Consider the following 27,500-nt stretch of genomic DNA (forward strand, 5'->3'; position numbering starts at 1 on the left):
TTTTAAAACAACTTTTTCTATGGTTACACCTGTCGTCTACACTACTCCGGCGTTTTCGACCCTCGAAAATGCTGCAGAACCCGTTTTAGTTTGAAAACTCCAGGGTTGCGTTTCAGTGTAAACGGAACAAAACAGAGACTTTTGAAAACGAACACATTACGCTACTGGAACATGACAATAACTGACCAGGTGTTATGATGCAAGGTAGTGATGTGTCCTCCCGTATCGAGGCTTCGAAGCGTGTATCGAGTAATCCGGGATGATTTCTGTGAAGCGCGTATCGAGGCTTGTGTCCGTGACGTATGTGGTGACGTTTGAAGCCTCGCGAGCCGCCTGTACCACGTAACTGCTTCAGGAAGTGGTTCGCGGTTTGGCGGTCTATTTGAAATATAAGGGCCAGCAAAATGCAATGGATTCCCCCTCACATTTTGTGGACTTGGGACTTTGCGAGTTTGTTAGCGATCTATTCAAGCTTCTTTTTTTGCGATGGAACCATGCGATGTCATTATAATCACACTGCACGTTTTACATTTATTGTCCACTTGATGGCACAATAGAGCAAATTAAGCACCATGAAGCTTCGGCACATGAGTGAACCAATTGGATGGAACGCTTCAATGCTTTATGAAGCTTCATCTCGTTATCACTAATTCAAGGAGATGAACCCAAATGCAGACAGTGTACAATGAACCCAAGGTTTATTGGTACAAAAAAAGGAAAACAAAACCCACAAGGGGGCGAAACACGGAAGGGACAAGGAATCTTAGGCTGACAAGACTAAACTATGACTACACAATAAACAAACAATACTTCTAATAATTACTCACAATGACAAGACTTTCCACAAAGTACTCACAGATATGATTAGCAATGAACCGACACAAGACAGCAAACACAAGGGGATTAAGTAGGGAGACTAATGATAACATTACAGGTGACACAGGTAAAGCAATAATGACAAAACGAGGATAACAAGGGGGCAGGGCTAAGTAACGAGACAACACAAGCACATGGCCCAAACACAAGGCCATGTGCTTGCACACAAAACATGTGTCTGTCATGTTCCTGCCTCAAGACTAAAGAAAATCAAGGACACAAGGTCAGAATCATGACACCAGGGCTGCAAATCTCAAAAGCATTGTAAGCCTAATCTGCAACCTTTGTTATAGAGTGGTGCAGGTATGACGTCACTTTGTAGGCCAATCAGCAGTTAGCATCACACTGGTTGCCTGGATAAAAACCCAATAGGAATTTCCTATTGGCTTTTGAATTATCGGTAAAAACAAGCTCTGTGATCAACAAAAGTTTATGATACTTAAACCTTCAAACTTTCACAGATGAACACAACTTTTATAAATTTTGAAGCCTAAATGCAGAAGTAAAAAAACTAAAGGAAGGCTATAAACGACCTACACCACAGTCTTAGTCGCGGTATTTTATGTTGTGGAATAAAACATGAAAGTGTCTTGAGCTTGTGTTCACCACAGACCTTATTTCAGCCATTTAACCAAAATCCCATTAAAAAATGGCTTTGAAATTAGTACGATGGAACCGGAAGTGCTAAAATGCTAACTCCTTTCTGTTTTGGCCTACAGAGTGATTTCATACCTGCACCACTTTGATTGTTGTCAGCAGTTTCTGTTACCTAGCATCAAACCAACAATCCTCCAAAACACTGCGCTACAGGACATGGGTAGAATTTCTAATTTGGTTCTAATTTACTTTATTTAATTAAAGGATTACTTTGCTTTTAGCAAACTTCCCAAATAGCACTGTGTATTTTGACATTAATTTGTTTTCTTGCCCTTTTGGTATTAAAAATTCACTGGATCAGTGCTTTAGGTGCCAAGAAATAATAAAAAGAAAAAAAAATCATGCTTTTGTCTTTTTAATAGACTTTCCTAAGAACACAGGCTAATTCAATTGCAATTACAGTTCTGCGCAATTCATAATTGATTCAAGCCAATTTAGCAAGCAGTAAACAATATACAATTTATTGTTAAATGAGGTTTAAGCTGGTTAATATGCCTGTGAAGGCTTTTCTCTTTTAAAATGGAGCTTGGAATAACTCTGAATAATGTCAGATCACAGTAACATGTTAACAAACAGCTATTTTGCTAAATGTTATGCATAAACACAGCAGCTGTGAGTATTTTTTTCATACAGAAAGTAAATTTTGGTGGGTCTAGGACAACTAATATATTCAGACACACACACACATTCGCTATTACTGTTCCCTTCACACACTAGAATGACTTTACTGTCAATGCAGTTCCCAGGAGAAAAGTCACAGGAACGCATATAAAGCGCAGTAAATGTTAATGCAGTGATCTATAAAGTACATACACACACACACACACACACACACACACACACACACACACACACACTATGACTATATGAATACTGATTGTCAAAGTATGACATTGGACAGCCTGTGATACAAGCTTCAAATAAGAATAGATTTATTTATTTATTTATAAGTGTGGTCAAACAATTACATTTAGGGAAGTGCACGAGTGCTAGGAAGTGACAGTAACTATGTTTCCATCCAAAGTTGTGAATTTAGCTTATGCGCAAAATTTGAATATTGCATAAAACATTTGCGAACAAAGCAGCGCCTCCATCCCATGTGTTCAAGAGAACAAAATCGACACTTCCTTGAAAAATTGGAACAAAATATCTGTAATAAATATGGAAGTTACTGCAATTAGGAAAGCCATTATGGCTCTTTTTCCCTACATCATAAATGACGTTGTCATGTTATCTTGCTTTTAGATGCCTGGTGTTTGGAAATGCAATCATATGAGACAGTTCTGGGAGAGAATTAAAACAAATAATTTTGATGACAGATTTTGGCTCAGGCATTTCAGAATGATCAAACTAAATGTTGGGGTGCTGTGCGATGCGATCATTCTGCTAGTTACTCCAGTTATCCAATCACATCAACAGTTCATGCAAAGTCACATACGTTTTTTGTTGCACATCGAGGGGTTTAATCTGTAAATGTGTTTTCATCATAGTTTATGCGCACGTCTTTATCCGTCTCAGTTGGGCGCATACGTTTTTTTTATTCACATTTTTTTTTCAATATATACGCCCATCATGGCGTTTCTGTCGCATAAATACGCATAAAAATAAGTGGATAGAAACATAGCTAGTGGTGACTGACATTGAAAACGATGATCGTGTGACTTAAAAATACATTATTAACTGCAATTGGTTTATCTAAAACAATCGTATATTCCTTTTTGATGTCTTTTTCAAAAAACTGATATTATATCCATGTATACAGTAATGGCATACAACTGTGTTTGTACACATACTAATCCCATATTTTGATCCAAATTACCCATATACAGATCATTCACTATTTTTTTATGTGAAATACTTATTACAGAGACTTAAATTGAGTCTATGATCTCAATTTATTGATGTGATTTTCAATGTGTTAATACTATACATTTGTTTATAGAAACTATACAAATTCCTATAAAAAGTTATATAATAAACTTTTAAATAACGTCCAATTGCAATGAAAAATCCCAAATGTTCCCAAATTCTTCTAGACAGCAATGCGATTAAATGGAGAATCTCAATTAAGCCTCCAAGTTATCAGAGTAAAAATAAATAACCCAGTGATCTTTCAGAAGATATCTCAATAATGTCTCAAACAGTGCCTATATTTGCCAAGATATCAGATACTGCAATACAAAGATATCTCAACCATAACTTAAACATTTACCATCAGATTCTCCCAACCAAGTGATCTAAACTGCTATCCACGTTCACTGAATGCCTATATACTTTGTCCACATGATCATTTGTCTATAATTAGGTTTTTCTAAAGAATTTTATGAGAAACATCAAAGATATGGTTGATATTTAAATGCAAGCTACAAAAGAGCAAATTATTTGGCTGAAATTTGCAATAAAATATCTCTAGATCTTCAGCAAAGAGCAAATATTTGGAGTTCTAATGACTTTATAATCTACATTTCACTGGCTGTTTGATGTCTTGACTGTCCTTGGTAAAAGCATGATAAAAGTCTGCGGACATCTTTATTGAGAGCATCTTTTGATCGAGGCAGCAACAGGAGTAACAGGAGAATATTCAGAACAAACAAAACAACTCCAGTTACAAGCGGGAAAGTGGCAGGAGATCATTTTTTTTTGCGAGAGATATGAGATGGTGATTGAGGAGGGTAGTTGACAGAACCCTGCAGTGAGAAGTGGGAAGAGTTTTAGGGTCACAATCATCCATTTTTAGATGACAGAATGTGGTGAAGGCGAGCAGGCACCGTCTGTTGTGTATTCAAACCAAAGAACAACACAATATAAATGTCATCGCTATTGTTAAATGCAATCTGTTTGTTCCACTCCATGTGGCAAGATACATGACATTGCACATATTTGCCTGAAACTAGCTCTCACTGGCAAATATTAAAAATCTATGAAGGAAAACAATTTGGATGGCTAAATTAGGCAGCATTGAAGACTCATTTTAATAAGAATGCATGTTGTAAGCAAAGTGTGGTCTTCCATAACTCAAATAATGGGACTTCCTCTAGTGCTCGGCATCTCAGACGATCATTACCTTCATTTGAATAGCAATCATGACCTTTATGAGTATCTTCTTGAAACAACAGCAAACCATTGGAGAAGAGAGTTGGCATATTGTAAATGATAAACCATCACTGGAGGTCTGAAAGAGTTATGAATCTAAAAGCACTGATTTCATAGTAGAACTTTTTTGTTTTTGTTTTTACCAAGAAATTACAACTCTGTGCTAAAAATATATCCGGACCGCAGGCTAGAAGCTTTCTGCAAAAAGGATTTTGTGTAATTGATTTAGAATTAATTACACTTCAGCTTTGTGTGTGCCAGGGTCAATATTGTCTAATTTGACAGACTAAGATACACAGTTCAATCATCATTCATATGAATGCTGTGCATTCAATTATGGTCTTTTTTATTGTCAGGCCTATTCATAGCTCTAATAATTTTCAGGTGACAATAATTGCTGTGAGGAATTCATTTCACCTCAGAGGCCGTGTCATGACACTGTTGGATGTAATGAGAGCTAGACAGCCGTGAATAAACTGGACAGACACACTTTCTAAAAGCTAGTACTTTCACTGTCTGAAATGGGTATATTGCAGTGTTGTCATTGTTAAAAAAATAAAAATAAAACTTGTTTCTGTTAACTGATATAAAATAAATGTTAGATGAAATCTTAAAGGGCACCTATTATACCCCTTTTCACAAGATGTAAAATAAGTCTCTGAAGTCCCCAGAGTGTGAATGTGAAGTTTTAGCTCAACATTCCCAACAAATCATACAGCATGTTTAAATGTCACCTTTTGGGGCTGAGAAAAAACGCGCCGGTTTATGCCGTGTTCACACCAAACGTGAATTTAATTATTTGCGTGAGTAGATTACTAACAAAGTCAATGCAAAGAAGCGAATAGAAGTGGGCGACATGGTTGCCGCAAATGCTTGATATTCGCCTCAATCGGGTCTCCCGCGCAAGATGAAAAATTTCAACTCGAGCGTAAAATTCGTATGACGCGTTGTTGCACCAGCCAATCAGTCAACAGCTTATTGACAAGTCCGTGCACTGGGCACCTGTCAATCCTCAAGTAGCGCTGGAAGCGGCTGTCATCCAGGCGCAGTTTCTGGAGTCGACGGTGAAATTCATTGAGATGTGTGTGTGTGTGTGTGTGTGTGTGTGCCTCTGGATGGCGCTGTGAACCCACACACCTCGGCGTTTCAGAGTTCCACAACAGGTACAGGGCAGCAAGAATAATTATCTCCAACATGGTTGATGACGGAAAAATGGCAGAAAGAAATTTAGATATTTTTTTTAATCGGACGAGTGACGCGAAAAACAAGAAACATCCTGTGAGTAATCTAGAGCGAGTAACGCAATGCGAAGTTTCGCTTCGCGTTTGGCGTGAACACACCATTAGTGTGTATCCCTTTAAATGCAAATGAGCTCCTGCTTCCAGCAAAGAGGGAGTAGCCTCACGAGCTCATGCTCTGTCAGGACAATCTCATCTCACAAAATGATAATATTAAAAAAGAAACTCTCAGTAGCGGTGTTAATTTCGACCCGGAGTCAGACAATAATGCCCACAGTGCCAGAGAATACGGCTGTCCATCAACAGTCGTGGGAGGGGCCTGTGCAAAAGTAGTCACATTGCCCCAAATCTGAGAGTGGGTTGTTCTGAGACAGTGCTTATGATTTATGGAGATTTAAAAAAAAAAAGCACCGGGTGGATTTGTATCATTATAGATGGTTGTGTGCACACATTGTCAACACACATTTGTGTTCAAACACCATGTAAAAGTGAATTTTGCATAATAGGTGCCCTTTAAAAAACAAATAGAAATGTTGCCTTGGCAATTAACTGAAAAAAAAAAAAGTTTAAATCGAAGTACTAAATTACCAAAACATAAAAATAAATAACTAAATGCTAAATAAAAATATTTAAAATAAACTACTAAAAATTATAAAAGCACATTTAAATTGAAAAATGTTAACTGAAAATATGAAAATGAAAGCGATTTTTTTTTTATCAATAAACACTGTAATAGTATACAAATAAAACTAAAATAACACATAATCATTCTGAATCATTGCTTTGAAATAAAGCTTTGAAGGGGGCATGTCTTACATTTTCTTCTCCTCATGTCCAGGATCTTGGACCAAAAACAGTGATTCAATATTACATGACTGTTGTCCATCCAAACAGGCTGTTTTACTGTAGCTAGCTATATACTGTAACTTTAAGAATCCAAAATGAAAAGTAATTAAATTGTCAATTAAGCAAACTGATGTGAAACACCTGCTAAACAAATCATCTGCAGATCTTGTAGATTCTCAAAACGCCACAAATATTTGCCTTTTTGAAGAAAAACAAATACTTTAACCTTTGAATGAGTTAAGAAGGCTTGTTTTGTCAGAAAAAAAGTCATAATTGCGAGGAAAAAAGTTAGAATTGTGCGATATAAATTTGCTTTCGTGAGAAATCACAATTCTGAATTTTTTCCTCACAATTGACTTTTTTTCTTGCAATTGCACATTTATATCTCGCATTTTTGACTTTCTCACAATTGCGAGTTTATATCCTGCCATTCTGACTTCATAACCCGCAACTGCAAGAAAAAAAAAGTCAGAATCGCGAGATTAAATAAAATGGCAATTATCTTTTAAATTGTTTAATTCCGTGGCAGAAACAAGCTTTCATACTTATAATGATCATATTGTCATGATTACTGTACTGTCATTCACACACAAATAAAAAAGTGGCAGGAAAAAAAAAGCCCATTGACTGTCCAGCATAAAAAAATAAAGCACTGTGTCAATGCTGACCATTCCTCTCATTTGGTCGTAAACTGACATTAGATGTGTTATGTAATGCTCAGAGACACAAGGGCTGAAGATCCACATGCAGTCTTTATTACGAGGGAAATCCAGAAACTAAGTTAAAAACAGTCAAATGTCATAAACAAACAACCAATCCAAACAATGACTGAGATAAGGGCAGAGGTAAACTGAGAAAACCAAAAGACCAGGCAGAAAATCAAAAACAAAACATGGGAAAACCAGGATACAAGGCTCAGAGTAGCAGTACCAACTGTCAGACATGCAAAATCTAGAGAGGAGGGACTGATAAACCGGGCTTTATATAGGGTGAGCTAATGAGACGCAGCTGAAAACAATAATGGAAGATGAGTCCGGGGAAAGGATGATGGGAAATGAAGTCTTTGATGGGATGGCAAACGTCTGTCATGGAGTGCCCCCTGCTGGCTCTCAAGGGCACTCCAGCTGGTGATCGAGACAAGATGCCATTCCTTAGTAAAAAGTTATGACAAGAAACTATGTTGAAAATATGACCACATAGCCATGAAAATGGCCTTTATTTCATGGCATTTCAAGCACAATGAAGGCTAAAGTGTATAATTAGTAGACGTACAGATATGAATTTGTGATAGCACGTTTTATGCGAAGGTGAAGAGATGCTTAATCTAACAATGTGTTAATTTCCAATAAAAAAAGCTGTAATTACACTAATGTTAGTGAGCTTGCGGCCGCGTTGAAACTCTCTCCTCCAACAATGCTGCGGTGATAATGAGACAGTGCCATTAGCCCACAGACACAATTACCATTTTCTCCCACAAGCCCTCTTGAACCCTTCGTCTTTCTCACTGGGCACATTATGTCAGGCTGAAGTGATTTTAGAGAGTTTAGCGTTAGCGAGGAGGTAGTGAAATTCTACATCTGTAAATGAGAGGTGCAGAAGTCAAGTAGCATCATCTCTAGTAAAATTACAGCCTGGTTCATTTACCTCTTGGGAAAGGGCATGCCCATTTAGCAGCACACATTAAGTGCGTGAAATAACAGCTATAGGGAGGAGATGTCTCGCACTCACTCAGAATACAGTGGATTTAGCTTTGGTACTTTGATAGACATTTAAAAATTCAGAGATACTGGGCATATTCAAAACGGCATACTTCCACTAATGCATATGTAGGCTATGTAAATTGAGCAAGAAGGGATTTTGCGCTACGCAGCGAATACTTTTTTTAAAAAAGAAGTCTCTTATATGCCCACCAAGGATGCATTTATTTGATCAAAGACAAAGTAAAAACAGCAATATTGTGAAAAAGTATTACATTTTACATGGCATTAACAGTCTTTGAAGCTTGTTTCCGCCACAGAATAAAACATTTTAAAAGATAATTGCGACTTTTTATCTCAGAATTGCGAGACACAGAGTCAGAATTGTGTGATATAAAGTCGTAATTGTGTGTTATAAAGTCAGAATTGCCAGATATAAACTCATATAAACACGCAATTGTGATTTATATCTCGCAATTCGGACTTTATAACACACAATTGCGAGATATAATTCTGAATTTATAACACGCAATTGTGAGTTTATATCTCGCAATTCTGACTTTTCAACAAGCAATTGCGAGTTTATATCTCGCAATTCTGACATATTTTCAGTTATAAAGTCCAATAAGGAAAAACAGACTGACTTTTTCCCTCAGAATTGTGTTTATCTCACAATTTTGACTTTATAACATGCAAGTCTGAGATAAAACTGCACAATTGTGAGAAAAAAAGTCAGAATTGGGATATAAAAAGTCGCAATTGTGTGTTATAAAGTCAGAAGTCACAATTACTTATTCAATTTTTATTTTTGTGGGAAACAAACTTCCATAAACATGACATTCCTGAATGAGTCACTGTTTGTGAACAAAGTTGATGGTTCACAAAGTTGATGGTTTGACTCACTCATTCAGCAAGTTTTACTGTTTCATTCCTAAATGATCCAAAGTCTAAACAAATCAATTGAGTAAATTATTCACTCAGTCACGTCTAATGTGGTTGTCACAGAACGCACAACAGCGGTTCCTCCTGGGATCACTAGGTCCCTCTCTCCTGAATACTAGGACCTCCCTTCCCTTCTTCCACCCCTGCTTATTATCTCATCATCATTGCATTAGGATCACCTGTGTACCCTCAGCTCCCCTTTATTTGGACTGCTCTGTTCTTTTTTCTTTGTGAAGTCTTGTTTTACCAAACCTCTGTCACAGTTTGTATCTCTTGTTGCTCGTTACTTTGATTTGTACTTGTGTGCTTGAACTTGGATTTTGGACTCGTTTGTGAACCTCTGCTGCCTGCCTCTTACCACTGCCTGTTTGACTACGATTCTGGATTGCCCTTTTCAAGATTTGAGTTTGTATCTCCTTGTTCTCAGTTTATCTTCTCCTTTAACAAATCTCTGCAAATGGATCCGACTGTCTCTGCCTCAGTGTCACAGAAGACTTCACCACACCAGGATCCAGCAGATCTCAGTCGACTGGCCTCTGAGGTATCTTATCAAGCCAATGTACTCACTGCCCATCAGCAACAGCTGGTAAAACTAACCATTCTCACAGAGAAGCTCGCCAGAACTGTTCAAGCTTTATCGCTGCCTAACGCGACTGATGACCAAGCTTCGAATCCAGCGGCACCCGCTTCTGCACCCCCAGTCGTGAGTAACAACCCCTCTCAACCCAAATTATCTCTTCTGGAAAAATTTGATGGCACCCTCTGCTTGTAAGGGATTCCTGTTGCAGTGCAGTTTGTATTTTGACCAGCAACCACAGTCCTACTCTACTGATGGGAGCCGAGTGTCCTTCATCTGTTCCCTGCTCACTGGTCGAGCTCTGGAATGGGCTACTGCACTCTGGTATGGAGGTCAGCTCTCTTTCCCGTCTTATAACAAATGTCTGACTCAATTTAGAGGTGTTTGAGCACTCAGCGGGTGGAAAGGATCCAGGTGAAAGGATCCAGGTGTACTACTGCTCATGTTACGCCAGGGAAATTCGACCGCACCGGACTAAACGCTCTCATTCCGCACCCTTGCTGCCCAAACTGGATGGAGGGAGGAAACCCTTAAGCTCATTTATCGCAAGGGACTCAACCCAAACCTCCAAGGAGAGCTGGCACGTCGCGATGACGGTAAAACTCTAAATCAAATTATGGAGCTTGCTATTCGCCTGGACAATTTGTTACGCTCCCGACTCACACCTCTCAGATCCAGTTCTCTTGAGTATCCTCTCCCCAGCATGGAGTCGGAACCTTTGCAGATTGTCTACACGCGTCTTTCCATGCCGGAGCGGGAGAGGAGATGCCGGAATCATCTCTGTATGTACTGTGGAGAAGCAGGACATCTGAGGGCCACCAGTCCGGTTAATCCAGCTCTCAAGAATTCTGCTACGGTGAGTGCTAATCGTTCTTCTAGACTGTTCTCTGTGGAAAGTTCTCTGAAATTTAATGGACAAGATTTTAACATTAAAGCCTTGATTGATTCGGGGGCTGCCGGAAACTTTATCGATCTTAATTTTGCCAAGTCTCATGATGTTTTTCTCCTCGCATGCGAGTCCGGTGTTACCGTGGAAGCCCTGGATGGACGCCCCCTAGGGTCAGGAGAGGTTCAGTACATCACCCAACCCCTCACGCTAGACTTCGGGAAGCAGCACACCGAGACCATCCAATTCTTCACTATTCACTCACCCTGGCATCCAGTAATTCTAGGACTCCCATGGCTGGAGAAACATAACCCCCAAATTTCCTGGTCTGAGGGGAGAATTTCCCGGTGGTCCGAATTTTGCCAGATTCATTGGAAGGCAGCTGTCCAAGGTACTGAATGCCACAACTTTCCCCTTACGGGAGTGGATTTTATGAAAATTCCCTTTCTGTCACGGAACACACAACAGTGTCTCCTCCTGGGATCACTAGGTCCCTCTCTCCTAAATACTAGGACCTCCCTTCCCTTCCACCCCTGCTTATTATCTCATCATTGCATTAGGATCACCTATGTACCCTCAGCTCCCCTTTATTTGGACTGCTCTGTTCTTTGTGAAGTCTTGTTTTACCAAACCTCTGTCACAGTTTGTATCTCTTGTTGCTCGTTACTTTGATTTGTTCTCGTGTGCTTGAACTTGGATTTTGGACTCGTTTGTGAACCTCTGCTGCCTGCCTCTTACCACTGCCTGTTTGACTACGATTCTGGATTGCCCTTTTCAAGATTTCCCTTTTCAAGATTTGAGTTTGTATCTCATTCTCAGTTTATCTTCTCCTTTAATAAATCTCTGCAAATGGATCCGACTGTCTCTGCCTCAGTGTCACAGTAGTCATATGATGACTGTCATCATATGACCACTGTGACACTGAGGCAGAGACCGTCGGATCCATTTGCAGAGATTTATTAAAGGCTTTTGCATTGCAAGCTTTTTTGCTTTTATACAACAGTTCAGTAAACAAAAAGTACAATTAATCCTCAACTTACATTTTAATTCAAGTTCCTTACAGTTCAGTTACTTACTGCGCCAGCGAAAAAAAAAGTCAAAGTCGTAGAATCAAACGTTGCACGTTCCTGAATGAATCAGTGTTTTGAAAGAATCGGTTGAGCAAACGATTGAATTACTCACTCATACAGACATTCCCTTCCTGCCACCTACTGGCGTAATGATGTAACATTCAGAAAGACTCGTTGATAAACTGATTTCAGGAAAACCAAAGGGACTGAATTACTGGTGTCTGGGTTTGCAAAAAGCTTTGCCCTTGAACTATTAGTAACACACACACACACACACACACACACACACACACACACACACACACACAGCTTTGCCCTAGAACTATTAGTAAAACACACACACACACAGACAGAGAGAACTGTAATGAGGCTAGTGAGCTGGACAATCCCCTCTCATTTAGGTGGCTTTGATTAATGACAGGCCCAGATTCTGATTACATCCTAATTAAAAAGGAAAGCAAGTGGATTTTATGGAGCATAAGAGGGAAATGGGTAGAGAAGCAGAGCGTTTTACTAAAGTAATCGCAGAGTCAGACTTATTAAACTCGTTCCCTAAGAGGAAACATAAGGAACAAAACTGTAGAAAGATAGTAGCTCCTGATAAATAAATAAATTTAAATATGTATGCTGGAATTAACAGACCACATCAGATTCTTTTGCATGGATGATTAACCCTATAAAGCCCACTGTATCATATTTTGATATACCAGTTTCCTGGCCCCTACTGTATAATATCAACATGATCACAACTTAGCTGAAAAAAACACATATTGAATATTAAACATGAATAACCTCTAATTTATTGCTCATACTTTTTTTTTAAGAAGTAAAATACCTTTTAGTATAATTCTAAAAACGTCCCCCTTTTTTGCAGTGAAATCTTTAAAGATTTTTTTTTCAATTAAACATAAGAATAACTTTTTATATTGTTATTAATATGTCACGATGAACATTTACTGGACTGAAGCAACTTATTTTATTCAAATCATGATAAAATGTGATTATTAAATATGATACATCAGGCTTTTGAGGAACGTTTATTTGTTCATCTCTCAAGCATCATTGTATTACATTATACAGTATGTGTTCTAAAAACTACATTCTTTGATCATAAAACTAAGCATTTAAATATCAGCTTACTAAGACGTGTCACACCATCAAAGACTCAGTTTGTTTTCGTTCACGTTTCTCCCTGCCTTGTTTGTTGTCATGGTCATGATTTGGTTTTGTCATTGTGTTCAGGTGTGTGTGTGTGTGTGTGTGTCATTATCTCCATACTAAAGTTCAGTTCAGTTGGTGTGTCTTTGTTGGGTCTCCTCAATGTGTATATTGTGTTTGGATTATTCTGGATTTACCTTTGGGAATATTTAAGCCTGTTTATCTTCTTCTTCATCTTCATCATGTTTTTTGTCTCTCCCTCACAACCCGTGACAATATGATTGTGAGATATAGAATGACAACTGATATGCAGTTTATGTACTCTGTTATACTGTTATAAAACTATCATATATTAAAAAAAATTATCTACCTTTTTTGCATTTTAAATTACATCTGCATATTGTGTGAGGTCCACATTCTTACTATATCATAATATACGGGCCATTACTATATGGGTCTGATTGATCAAAATTAAACAACCTGAAACGCATATGCAAACTTTTTTTATTATTTTATTGTTATGATACAGTATATGTCTGACTATTTATTTCTTATATCAGGTTTTACAGGGTTAAAAGTCCTATTTTATGTTCATACTGTGACATTTTCATATTCATTTATTACAGTTCATAATAATAATTACAATAATTACATATTTTACAAAGCTATTAGTGGCAAGCAGGGCCAAGAGCTGTTGGAGCTGTTTGTTTATTTTATAATTTAAGTATTCTGTTGAACATTTGCCATTTTCCTCCTTCTTCCATTATGAACGAACATTGCTACAGTATTTGAGTAATTATGGCATCCAGGATGACAAAATCTAAAACATTGCATCCATCCTCTCGCAATTACATTAAAAGTAAAACCAACTCTAAGCTTTTTAAATAAGCCTAAAACCACATTGCAAGCAACTTTGAAATAATACTAGAAATAACATTCAGTATTCACAAAAGACTGAAGGAGTTCATTAGGAGACATCTCCCTAATCTATAAGTTTTACCAGATATATATAAAAACATTCTGTCTGGACTTTTGGAGACATAAAATGTCTAGTTGTGTCAGCATAAAACAGTAAGGTATCCAATGTTAAGGGCATCATCATTTCTGGACTTTTGTAGCTAAAGCCCTGAATATTATTTTTCTGGGTCAAATCCATGTCAATTTTTTTTCCTAAAATGGAGAGTTCTCAAAAAAAAAATTCTCAACACATTTTTTTTGACTCTTGTACTTCTGCTGAAAGGAAAACTAGTTAGAAATAGAGAGAGCTCTGCAACACAGTTGGGTTCATTTGTGTACAGTGTCTGTTTACATGGTCCAAGCTACCCACTACTCCAATCTGTGTCACTTTCTCTCTGTGTTGAGTCAGTCACTTGCTGGTTGTGCTGTCACTGTGAGTAACTCTCTCTTGCTGCTGCAATGCCTTATAACCCAAAATGCATTGCATTCAAAACCAGAGACCTGAATGTCCGTTCAATAAGCATACTGTATGCAACAAATGGGCAGCGCCTGGTATACATAAACAAAATAAAGTGCATAAAAAATATACAAAATGCATGATACATTGCATGTCACTTAAAACTGATGTATTGGATATAAGTGGTTTATTTAAAAACAGACAGATGACATTACATATCAAACACTGGGTCACAGTGTTCTGCAGCTTGCATCCAAAACTTTATTTTATATATGCATGCATGTACATGTACACACACACACATACAGATACATAAATAAATGAATGAATGCATACATTTATTTATTTATGTATTTGTGTGTGTGTGCATTTGATAAGTGTGGAGAGTTTACTTTATTATAGTAATATTCAAGGATATCCTCATCAGGGAAAAATATGTAATAATAATAAAATATTATTCATTCATTGTTTGTAAGTCGCTTTGGATAAAAGGATCTGCTAAATGAATAAATGTAAAAAAAAAACAATGTAATGTAAAAATATGCATGCAGTTATGACAACTTATTAACTTGTAAATTATTTACACAATCTAAAAAAAATATACACTTTTAAATAAAAATGTACATGGCACTTAACTTCCCTTTTACTTTCCCAAATGCCAAAATTAAGAGCACAGAGAGTCTTTAATACACCGCGGGTCACTGTAAAATTGGTAGAGAGCCCAGCAGTGTGTTTTTCAACTCGGAGATTGAAATGTGAGAAGGATTTTAACAAGGAAGGAGGAACAAAATGACCTGAGAGAGGTCCTACTACTGCATAAATCTGTCTTTCCACATGTACTGCATGTATACGGACCACGGTGACAGAGCAACAAATGTAAAGAGGCAATTGTCTGTGTCAGTTCCTGACGTTAACACGACCTGGCAGCTCAGACATTGAGCCACTCTGGTATTCCACTAAGCAGGCATGAGGTAGCCAGCAGCCTGATTGATCAGACCTTAATGAAGAGTCAGTCAAAGCCTGTAACATCATTAGCTGCTGCTGCTGGAACTCTCAGGCCTTGACCAGGATAAAACCTGACAGCGGACCATGGGTCTATTTGACAGGCCAAAGTGACACCACCTGCCGTTATGCACCCTGATCCTGGATGCTGGTAGATTGATGGGAAAACATCAGGGCTACAGGTAAACGAGACCTTTGAAACATGTCTTTGTTCGTTCAATGGTAATCATACGCGATGTAGGGTGGGACAAAATAATAGGGGAGTCTCAACAAAGGATTTGAGACGCATAATAACTGGATGAAACATATCAGTTTACTTCTGTGATGTAAGACGGATTGCATTCATATTTTCTGCGAACCGTGACCTGGGCCACCTTTGTATGTGCGGTTTAAACAAATCAAACAAGAGATGACAAAGACGCATTCTATGTACGCGCTGATTATGCTAGTTAATATAGACTATTAAACTATTACAGTATGTAGCAAAATAATTGTTTATTAGGAATAAATGATGTCAGAAAGGACACTATTTTCTGAACATTTATAACTTTTCCACTGATATACCGTATAAAAGCAATAAGGCTACACTGATTTTAAAATAAAGGTCTTTAAGGGCTAAAAACACACTTTACATACCATAAAATCATTGTAAAACAAAGTTTTCAGTGTATTACTTTATTTTAGCTCACCATCACTGTGTATTTTTACATTTTACATTTTACAGGCTATTAATATGTCATTATTCAAGTGTAAAATAGTCAGCCAACTTCTAAAAGAAGACATATAGACAGATAGGAGATAATTATTAACATTATGCTCAACTTAGGATACAATTTTAGCTGTTCCCACTTTTTCATCCTATACATTAGAACCGGTATGAGATGACTTTCATTAAAAGGCATCCATTTATTCAGACTCGGTAGCCAGTTGATTTCTCTGTGAATACGTAATACACCTGGTTTTAGTGTGAAAACAAGGCAGGCATGCAGCCTTTTTTGCTCCATTTCTGCACTCATACCAAGTTTGAAACCAGAGTGAAGAGTAACATCCATTAATGCAAATGTAAAAGAGCTATTTAACCATCAGTGTTACCAGCCAGTAATTGCAGCACCCATACAAAAGACTGCTAAAAGCTCCAACTGCCTTTGAAATCCAGAAATACAGGATGTCTCGCTCTCTGATGTCATGTCAGTGTTCATATTGAGAGAAAATAGTCTTCTGCTATTAATATATTTATATATTCTTGTTAGTCACACATAATAATGCTCTATATTTTGTTAATTTGTGTCATTTTAATAAAAGGTGCAAATCTAGGATTTTAAGGTGAGTTTGGGGTCAGTAATTTTTTTTTTCCATCTATCTATCCATTCATCCATCATCAGTTTTAGCTGCTAGTACTCACCTTGAGGAAAGACAGGTTGCGGTTGCGTTCAATACTGGTGATCTCCAGATTACCCATGACCACCTCACAGTTCTCGTAAAATTTCCGAAGAGTCTTATACTGCTGGTCCAAATCAGACAGCGTGCTGAGCTTGTTATCAGTCCCAGGACACACTGCAGAGGAGAAAAAGAGAGACAGAGAGAAAGATCATTCAGATGACTAAAACTGTTTTGCACTAGTTCATTGAGAAGACTGAAGATCATATAAATAAATCCACAGGGGAAAATAAACATATAAGCGATATGCAAATTCTGAAGCTAGTTTCATCAAGATGACATAACCTGTCGCTGAAAACTGACCAGCTTGGCTTCTCTCTCGCCTCTATATCAAGACAAATGAGAGCTGGCGAGGACAATTCCCCAACATCATCTATTAGATCACGGACCTGTAGAACCATGACTACAAACAGAGTACTTGCTCAACAGGCTTAGAGAATAAAAGGATCTCCAGTCGATAGCGCAGCAGAGGCATTTGTGCTGGAGTTATAATGTGGGAAACCACTGGGCTGATGGTGATGGTGATGCTTCTGAAGTGGAGGCAGGAGTAATAAGCAGTTATTGAACCCCGGAGGGCGACTGTTTCTCTACATTACAGCAAGCTATATTACAGCCTGCCGCCTGAAGAGCGGACCACTCCATATTATTGCTGTGGACAAATTACACCCTTCCCAGCTAAATTCATTCACTGTCACAGTTAGGTAGTCCCGGAGGACACGGCGGTGCCATGGTGTATACAAAGCCAAGATTTAGACCTCTGCTGGACAAATGGAGAATAGATTCCCTTATTGAATATGCCACATCTACAGGTGAGAAAAGCATCTGGCGAGGAGAACAATGCGCCATCCAGTACAATGTTTCTCACAAATAGAGGTCTCCTCTGTGCTGGAGTCAATTTGTTTCTGAGAAAGCTCACTAGCGAGGGAAATGTAAGACGTCAATCTTTTTCCTCCCTTTCCTTCTACCTCTTTTCTCTCTCTCTCAGACTGAGGCTGTAAAGTACCTTAATTTGTCTCACTTTTCAACGGGGCTTAACACACAAAACACAAATGCATGTAGTAAGATTGAAAGTGCAGATAAAGCACTGACACCCAACCTCTTTTGTCTTAGAAAACTTCTGATAAAAATATGTATGATATAAATTCTTGTCGTTCGCCATTCTCAATAAAGCATTTGGATGTTGACTGGTGCTCTTTTATATGTTGATTAAATTAATTGGCGACATTTACCAGGCAGAGATCTGAAACCATTCAGTTGTGCAACATTTCAAGATATTTTGCGAAGAGATCTGGACGCACGTTTTTTGTGCATATGTTTAATCTCTGAATTACACATACGCTCATTTGAGAAAAGATGGTAAGATCAAATGCAGGACGGATTCTACGCAACATTTTATAAACCAGGGCCCTGAAAACTTGTGTAAAGCGTTTTGTTTACTCACGAAAGCCAATTTTCACAAATGGCAATTGGTGAGAATTGTTACTTAATAAAGCAGGTTACAGAATTCACTCAGTAAGGCCTCAACAATCTTGGCCTTCAACTTTCAGCACTTTGAGTATTTACTTTACTATGGCTTAGAGGCAAAAAGTGTTTCAAATGAAACGTTCAATATAAGAGTGACTGGTGTACTCAAAACTGAAGAATGAAAAATGAGATTGTGTCCTTTTGCTTCCTGCCCACACTGACCCAATAATCCATGATCGTTTCTGACGCTAAGGGATTCCTTTCCATAATTCAATGGCATTTGTCGACAGAAACTGAGCCTTTAGCTTTAGAGACCTGAAAAGCCCACTTCAGAACTTCAGAATATGGGATCCAGGCAGGATCAATGGAGTGACAGATCACTACATTTACACCCATCCCACTATTTCAAACACTCATCATTTTTGACTCGGTAAACCCCAAGCTCCTGTGGTGTTGATGTGCAACAAATCTGTTCATCACATTTGCTTCAATGAGACATCTGCACTTTCCAGGCAACTTTCATGTTTTCATCCAGCTTTTTTTATGTTTTCATTGCAATTATTAACAACTTATAGACCTATATACAATAACCATGTAGGCTATATATGTATGAGTATAAAATTGAATTTAATTTGCACTATATTTTCTCAAAATATAATTAAACATTTGAAAATGTAGAAAAGAAGAAAGAATGACCACTTCCTCTGGTCAATTGGACACAGTTTTGGACACAGTACAACAATCTCAAAACGGCTAAATATTGGCTGATATATTGGTCTACGATTACAAATGACTACATCAGCACTTGGATTTTTCACTGTTTGAACCACTCTCTGAAATGACTCTCTGCATGTTACGTCATTGCGCCAGTAGGTGATGACAACTGACAGTCAAAATGAGTGTGTCAATTCATCCATTCATTCAACCAATTGGCTCAAAAACACTGATTCATTCTGAATTGAAACATTCACAAGTGAGTCGTTGAATCATTCATTCAACAGATTTGCTCAAAAAACAGTGTTAATATGGCTTTGACACACAGATTGACAAACTCAGTTGCCAGATGGATAATATTATCTTAATTTTCTCAGTAAATATTGATATATGTGAATAATTGCAATTAATTATTTTTTGACATGTCATGTAATTAATGTTCTCTTATGAGAGTATCTCTCGTACTGCGTAATATCTTACGCTATGGGGAAAACCTCTTTTCCACGAGATATTGAAGCCAAAAATTACCCTTAATTTTGAATTAATGTAAAACGCTGTGCAGCAGCATGCAGACATAGGCAAGACGGTTTGCGCGCCTATTGGCTGCCCTGCGGCAACAGCAGCAGCCTATCGAGAGTGGCCCTGCGTGACACTTATACAATGGGGGCATTTCGCGCCCATTTCGTCACGTCCAGCCAGAAAGGGCGTGGTCTCGCCCTATAAATATAGCTCGATTAGGTTGGTACAACTGATTTTCATCTCTTCAGCGATGCATCACGCATCGCTGGATCCGGAGTGAGAAGCCACGCCGTCTGAGGAAAAGCACACAGCGGGACGAGCCTTGAGTCTGAAGTCGCTGGCATCGCCGCCTTTAGCCACCGTACCTGCTACGCTTTCCGCCGTTATATCCTTTTCAAAGTGTGTGTGTGGATTAGCCGCTGCGACACACATTTTTTCACTGTCTCTCTCTCTCTCCTAAAAGAGCTGCGTCTTTTTCAAGATGCATAGATCCTGCGGCTCGTGCCGAGCCACACTCAGTGAAGAGGATCGCCATGTCATCTGCGTTTCCTGCATGGGTGAGGATCATGCGGCTCTCGCTCTCGTCGACGGCGGATGCCCTCACTGTGAGCTACTGCCGATGGTGACTCTGAGGACTCGCCTGGCATTATTATCAGAGCCTGCACTTAAGCCCGCTGTAGCTTCGCGCCGTAAAAAGCGCCGTGCCCAGGGCGGCCCAGAGCCTTCTCCTGCCCACCAAAGCTCGCCGGTTCGCCCGCCAGCTTCGCCGGCATCGCTCGAGTCCCTCCCCGACGGACAGCGGCCGCCGTCCGCCGCCGCTTCCGCCATTGAGGTGGACGAAACAGCCGAGGCCTGTTCTAAAGCCTAAAGCCTGCCGAGAGACGTCAGCCATGCACGGTCGCGCATACGCCGCCGCCAGGCAAGCCGCGTCAGCATTACAGACGATGGTCATTTTGCAGATCTTCCAGGCCGACCTTCTCCGAAAAATGGATGAGGAAGGCGCTGAGTCGATCAGCATTGCGGATTTGCAGAGTGCTACAGACCTGGCTCTACGCGCTACAAAATCAGCTGCACAGGCCATTGGGCAGAACATGGCCTCTCTCACCGTGGCTGAGAGACATCTGTGGTTGACGCTGTCTGAAATGACTGAAGCGGAGCGCTCTGTATTCCTCGACGCGCCCATTTCGTCAGCTGGCCTCTTCGGATCTGTCCGCAAAAAAATTTTACGGACAGATTCCAAGAGGTTCAAAAGACATCGCAGGCGATGAAACACTTCCTCCCGAAGCGCTCTAGTTCCGCAGCAGGTCGCTCTAAACAGCCGTCTGCCCGGAGCTCCCAGCCGCAACCTGCACCACCCGCCGCCGCTGCTTCTCAACGCCCCCAGGCCCGAGAACAGAGACTGCGCTCTCGCTCTGCTGGCGCCGCCCCCCTCAGCGTGGGCCCTAGCCGAGGATCGAAATCAAGCCCGAGGACTCAAAGCCTTCCTAGCCTCTCTAGGAAAGCGACGGTGTTCAAATCCCGCTGCGGCCGGAGTTTCACCAAAACGTTTCGCTCGTCCAGTTCCATGCAATGTGACTGTTCCAGCGTATTTAGCAGTTAACAAGCCGGTCCATTTGCCCGCTTGCCTGCACAAAAAAGCCGATTTTGTGGCTACCCAGATAAATCCAATAAAGAGTGTATTTTCTGGTGTTCCGGCCACGGCCGATGGTTTTATGAGTGTTGTAAGAATGCTCACGTCTCAGGGCCCATTCCCACACGCAGACACAGCCCGCCACAATACAGGGCTAGGAAAAATAAAATCGACTCATGTCGATTGTGCAATAAATGTAGTGTACGTGCCCACGACACAGTGCCCAATAACACTACACGAAGCATGTCCCACGGTTTCTGTAAAAACGAAACCAACACATTTTCAGTCGGCGCGAGCCGACAGTGTTCTCAGTGCAGTGAGTGTGCCCGCTATCCCGCGCCCACATTCCCTCACAGACATGCCGAACCCCACGGGGCTCGTCCCGCTCGCCTTCTCTCCACAACCTGTCAGAGAGAACCTGAGCGCGGTCGGGCTGCCCACTGTGATCAGCGCAACCCCCTCCTCGCACACTGCAAACTCATTGTCTATTTCTCAGCACACCGGAGCTCTCCGGCCGCCGCTATGTCGCGGCCAGAGCCCAGATTTCATTCTACCTCTAGCTATTCATGCAGATGCGTGGGCAAAGCTTCCCGGGGAATCAGAATGGGTGCTGAATACTATAAAAAGAGGCTATTCGCTGCAGTTCACTCGACGCCCCCTGCCGTTGCGCGGCGCGATTCGAAACGACGGTAAAAAACTAAGTATCTCATCTACTTCGAGCCGAGATAGCGAAACTACTGAGCAAAGGGGCTATAGAACCTTTATCTCAGGCTCAGAGCGAAGGGGGGCTATACAGCAGGTATTTTCTGGTACCAAAAAAAGACGGGGGTCTCAGACCCATTCTAGATCTGCGACAGCTGAACAAAGCGCTCGCGAAGCGCCAGTTCAGAATGATTACAACCAGGAAAATCCTCGCGCAAGTTCGCCAGGAGGACTGGTTTATGTCAATAGATCTGAAATATGCCTATTTTCAAATACAAATAGCGTCACGTCACAGGCAATTCTTGAGATTCGCCTTCGAGAGCCAGGCATACCAATACAAAGTCCTGCCGTTCGGCCTGTCCCTAGCACCCCGTACATTTACAAAGTGGATGGACGGGGCTCTCGCACCCCTGAGACTCCAGGGCATTCGAATTTTGAACTACTTGGACGATTGGCTGATTCTAGCTCGATCACAATCAGAGCTCATAGAACACAGGGCCACATTACTCGAGCATCTCGAGAATCTGGGTCTCACAGTCAATCGGGCAAAGAGCTCGCTGTCTCCCAGCCAGAAAATGTATTTTCTGGAAACAGTGCTGGACTCGCTATCCATGACAGTGCGTCTGTCGCCAGAGCGAAAAACTGGACATTCAGCACGCCGTGAAATCCTTCTGCTGCGGCTCGATAGTCCAGCTCAAAAGGTTTCAGAAAATGCTGGGCCACATGGCCTCAGCAGCTTCAGTGCTCCAGCTGGGTCTGCTTCACATGTGCCCACTGCAGCTGTAGCTGAAAGTGCGAGTTCCGCCCAGGGCATGGACCGCTGGTCGGTTTCGCCTCTGGGTCGATCTGAAATGCGTTTCAGCTTTGGAACCTTGGAAGATAACCGACTGGTATCAGTCAGGTGTGAGTCTGGGGCTCCCTCGAGTGTGAAGGTGGTGTCCACGGACGCCTCCACCTCGGGATGGGGAGCGCTGCTCGAGGGCAGACCGTTCTTTGGCCAGTGGTCAGAACGGGAAAAGCTCCTACACATAAACTGTCTGGAAATGATGGCAGTCGACAACGCGCTACAGCGCTTCTGTCCCCAGATAGAGGGTCACCACGTCTTGGTCCGGTCGGACAACATGTCAGTGGTGGCATACATAAATCGCCAGGGCGGCATCAAGTCCCGAAACCTTTACAGGCTAACGGAACGCCTCCTGGTCTGGGCTCAGCACAACCTGCTTTCACTGAGAGCGGCGCATGTGCCTGGTCACCTGAATCTGGGACCAGACAGACTGTCCAGAAACAATGTCCCAGCAGGGGAATGGTCGCTGCACCCGCAGACGATCCAACTGCTGTGGGAGACATTCGGCAGAGCGCAGGTGGACCTGGCCATCAACGGGTACCTGCTAACCTCCCGGAGGGAGTGTTAAACACAATCACGCAGGCGAGGGCCCCGTCTACTAGACGGCTCTATTCCTCGAAATGGTCTGTGTTCTCTGCTTGGTGTCAAGCTCAGGGCTTTTCACCCGTAGACTGCGGGGTCACCAATCCATTTGTCAGACATGAAGCATCTGTCTTTCAAAAAAGTGTTTCTTTTGGCTCTCGCTACAGTGAAGCGCATTGGGGACTTACAAGCGCTTTCAGTAAGCGCGTCATGCATGGAGTTTGGGCCTAAAGACTCAAAAATCATACTCAAACCAAGGCACGGGTACGTGCCCAAATCCCTCAACACACCGTTCAGGGCCCAGGTTTTTTCCCTGTGTGCTCTCTCGGTTCATGATGAGGAGGAGGATGCGAGTCTCCTTTGCCCTGTCAGGGCACTGAGAGCTTATGTGTCCCGCTCGTCTGTCTTCAGACAGACCGAGCAGCTCTTCGTTTTGTTTGGCGGACGCTCCAAGGGACTGGCCGCATCAAAACAGAGCCTATCCAGATGGATAGTCGACGCCATAGCACTGGCTTACACTTCTAAGGGCCTGCAGTGTCCTTTGGGTGTCAGAGCGCACTCCACGAGAGGCGTGGCCTCGTCGTGGGCGTGGTATAGTGGGGTTACCCTGAAAGATATCTGTACGGCCGCGGGCTGGGCCTCGACGTCTACATTTATAAGGTTTTATAACCTAGAGATTCCCGCCTTGCAAGCCAAGCTTCTGTCGGTATAGAATTCAGTGCTATCTGCCCCGCTGTGCCGGCCCAGATGCTGAGTTTTGCTTGTGCATCGCTCACTGAGCGATAAAACAGCTCCATGGGTGTTGAATAACCCGTACTATTACCCAGTTCAGGCTGAACACGTTCACCCTGTCTGTGTGAAACACTGTTAACATAACTAGCTCCTGTAGGGTGCTATTTCATGGGGAATGATGCTTGCAGCCTCTCTTCTCCAACTCTCTGTGAGTCTATGGTGATTATGCACTATATGAGCCCCGGGCTACTGCCCTTGGGACTTTGGTGTCGGATCCCAGTACGCACGCCGTTTTGCATTGTGTTCCCCATAGCGTAAGATATTATGCAGTACGAGAGATAATCTCGTAAGAGAACGTACTCGGTTACTAACATAACCTCGGTTCTCTCTAGAGAGGGAACGAGTACTGCGTATCTTGCCGTGCATACACAGCTCTGGTTCGCTTTGGCGATGAAAACCAGTTGTACCAGCCTAATCGAGCTATATTTATAGGGCGAGACCACGCCCTTTCTGGCGGGATGTGATGAAATGGGCGCGAAATGCCCCCATTGGATATGTCACGCAGGGCCACTCTCGATAGGCTGCTGCTGTTGCCGCAGGGCAGCCAATAGGCGCGCAAGCCGTCTTGCCTATTTCTGCATGCTGCTGCACAGCGTTTTACATTAATTCAAAATTAAGGATAATTTGTGGCTTCAATATCTCATGGAAAAGAGGTTTTCCCCATAGCGTAAGATATTACGCAGTACTCGTTCCCTCTCTAGAGAGAACCGAGGTTACGTTAGTAACCGAGTATGTTTTACATTTTATTGACAGAATGACAGAACTACTATTAATGTAGCTATACGCTAAGTGTCTAAATGTGTCCAAAGAATTTAACCAGTTGATGAGATTATATTCAAACTCTTTTGGAGTAATTGTGTCATGTCAACAAAATATCCCCCTCAATCCAGGAAATACAAGAAAAGGCTGTTTTTCCAGACTGATGGCGATCGCTTAACGGCTCAGAGCTCGGCCAATGAAATCGCAGCAGTCCCTCATCCATCATTAGCTGACGGGGTCAAAGTGAGCCGCCCTCTCCTCATGCTAAAAACTCCAGTCTGCCCTGAATCATCATTCTCTATCACAAACCTTAATTTGTGCCATTGATTAAACTAATGTCAGCAAGTGACACCAAACCCATTTGGCTATAAGGACATCTGCGATGATCTTGAAAACAGTTTTCTCTTCCTGGTGAGAAGCTCACACAGCATAATTATTAAGATTTCAATTTAAAAATGTCTTCTTGTAAACTATCCTAATCTAATATGTAAAGATAACTAAGTCATAAATAAGTCAGACATTGATTGGTTAGCTATCGAAAAACAAGAATTGAGATCCATTTCTGAGATGCATTAAAAGAAAGATGCTGAAGACCTGAACGGTGTTTGCTGCCTTTTTAATGAGATGAACCTCAGTTCTCACATTCTGAATCAATAATAATTTGCTTAAATGGCAAAAAGAAAGGTGTAAATATTAAAAATATGACATGAAGTGGACATTAAACAATGTGGTCAGCCAATATTTAATCAGGTGACTTTAAATCAGGTTCATGCAGTAATCCATATTCTTATAAGAGTCACAGTTGCTGAATGTAAAAGTCATATCTCAGGTGGACGGCTATTGTAGGAGGTCACTGAAGCATGGAAACCATGTTGGGAGTGGAATTATGTTCCCAATCCATCAAACTTGGGATCTACCGACGGCATTTTGCTTCTGGTGTGAAGTACATGAAGCAACAAATCTACAAAGAAGTGTAGGGAGGTATGGCAGTATTGTGCACAAGACAGGGAACATTCGGTTGAGTAATGTGATGGAAATTGATGTTTGTAATAGATATAATCATGCATCTGCATTCCAGGCTTCCGAATGTAATGTGTTCCCATTTCAGTTAGGCTGTTCATATCCAAATTGACCATAATATCCCCAGCGATGAGCAGGCAGTTTGATGATTTCCTCTTGGAAATGAACTCTGTCAAGTGCAATAACATGAATCAGCGTGTGAAACGCAGAAAGAAGACACGTCCCCAGCTCTCACATTTGGGAGTTGCAGTTTTTTACAATTGCAGTTTTTATAACAATGCTTCAAATAATTAGTTAAAATATATCTAGAGAATCATTAAATACATTATGTGGCATACACAAACACAACACGTTATTCAAAAATATAGCAAATTCATAGAGTGTAGATACTTGTCCAGGGGTGCAGAACTTTGTAATAAATTTTCTCTTTTGAGTTTTTCACCTACAGATGACAACTTTATCAAAATGATCCCCGTTCACACGGATCCTCGAAAACAATTAAAAACACTGTATTATGCTGCAAGGCCAGTAGTTGGCGATGTCACTTTGTAAAGAAACAGTACGTGCCTATAGACTGAACACATAATACATGTTTGTTTTGTTTTTTTACCCAGGGACGATAATGGTATTGTTTTCAAAAACTTGCACTTTGAATCCCGTTTTCAAAAGTTTGCGTTTTCAGGCCCCCCAAACGCCGTTGTCTTGTAAACGAACGGACAAAGCAATCATTTTTAGATGAAAATGAGTTTCATTTAAAATGCTTTCATTTAAATTGCCCCAACTATAAACACACCTGATCAAACAAATGAAGTCCTTAAGGATAGGCCTTTTTCGCAAGAGTTAAAAAATGACATCAGCGAATGTAAAGATAGTGGCCTGGACCTATTATATTAATATTCTCTTTTCTCAGATAACGCTTCTTACCTTTTCTGTTGTGTCTGTTTTCCAAGTTGTTGTTATATAATCTACAAAGACATAACATTTTACCTGTTTGTAACTTTGTTTTACAATTTATGGTTATAGCTTAACTAACATTTTTACTAGAGACAATTAAATATGTGTGTGTTTCAATGGGCTTTTCTAAAATGAAATTTTGATACTGTACAAAAATTCGAAACATAATTTAAAATTCAGATCATGAGTGGTCGCTCGGCGCAAAGTCTGTGGCAGGACCATCTACTTTCTTAGGACATAAATCGTCTAGAAATGATGGTGGTGTTTTGAGCTCTCAAACACTTCCTACCAGACCTGAGGGGCCAACATCAATGGGCTCTTACATCAAACATAAGGGGGGTCTGAGGTCACGTAAGACTACAAATTGTGGAAACTTTGGCTTGGCCTCTGAGGGAGACCAGCGTATAACTTCAGGTCTCTCAACTGAGGTTGTTGAGACCATCCTCCACTCCAGAGCTCCTTCCACGAGGAAACTCTACACTTTGAAGTGGATATTAGTGAAGAGAGCACAAGCTGGACCCAATTATATGCCGTGTGGTTGCAGTGCTGGAGTTCCTGAAGGAGCGTTTCTCCACAGGTCTATCCCCTTCCACACTAAAGGTGTACATGGCGGCCTTAGCTGTTTAC

At 40.9% G+C, this 27,500-nt stretch overlaps 1 protein-coding gene across 1 annotated transcript in view; it reads right to left on the reverse strand.

Annotated features, from left to right (window-relative positions):
• erbb4a (erb-b2 receptor tyrosine kinase 4a) overlaps positions 1-27,500 on the reverse strand; it is a 194,679-nt gene that overhangs the window by 77,097 nt on the left and 90,082 nt on the right. Inside the window, exon 2 of the mRNA XM_077205347.1 lies at positions 16,859-17,010. Coding sequence (XP_077061462.1) covers positions 16,859-17,010 — 152 coding nt within the window. The remainder of the gene's footprint in view (positions 1-16,858; positions 17,011-27,500) is intronic.

The sequence above is a fragment of the Siphateles boraxobius genome, unplaced genomic scaffold (assembly GCF_051911475.1).
Source record: "Siphateles boraxobius isolate OS27281-9 unplaced genomic scaffold, OSU_SipBor_1 53, whole genome shotgun sequence".
In the NCBI taxonomy this organism is placed as follows: Eukaryota; Metazoa; Chordata; class Actinopteri; order Cypriniformes; family Leuciscidae; genus Siphateles; species Siphateles boraxobius.